The following is a 251-nucleotide window of genomic DNA, read 5'->3' on the forward strand; positions in this document are numbered from 1 at the left end:
AAATTGCGAAAATCGACCAACAGATGCTCGATACGTTTGAGTTCTGGCTTCCTCAGACATTAAATTGCATCGACTTTGTATTGTTTCCCTGTTCTCCCAGGTCTTCCTGATTGCACCTTCGCTGACGCCATATTCTCTCGCCAAAACTCGTTTACTCGGAGGGTTTGATTTGCTCAACTTAGCAATTCCAGATCTCTGGAACTCGTTAAGACGCTTCCCTCTGCCTCTGGTAGCCATAATACTCTCTGAAA

General features: G+C 45.0%; 1 protein-coding gene across 1 annotated transcript in view; it reads right to left on the bottom strand.

The window, feature by feature from the left end:
• Nucleotides 1-60, bottom strand: part of PHALS_08513 (uncharacterized protein) — a gene marked incomplete at both ends in the record, with an annotated part of 750 nt that extends 690 nt beyond the window's left edge. The window contains one exon of the mRNA XM_024723872.1: nucleotides 1-60. This exon is cut by the window's left edge and continues 690 nt beyond it. Within this exon, the coding sequence (XP_024574805.1) occupies nucleotides 1-60 (60 nt within the window).
• Between the last annotated feature and the right edge of the window lie 191 nt (nucleotides 61-251).

The sequence above is a fragment of the Plasmopara halstedii genome (assembly GCF_900000015.1).
Source record: "Plasmopara halstedii genome assembly, contig: Scaffold_323, whole genome shotgun sequence".
Classification (NCBI taxonomy): domain Eukaryota; phylum Oomycota; class Peronosporomycetes; order Peronosporales; family Peronosporaceae; genus Plasmopara; species Plasmopara halstedii.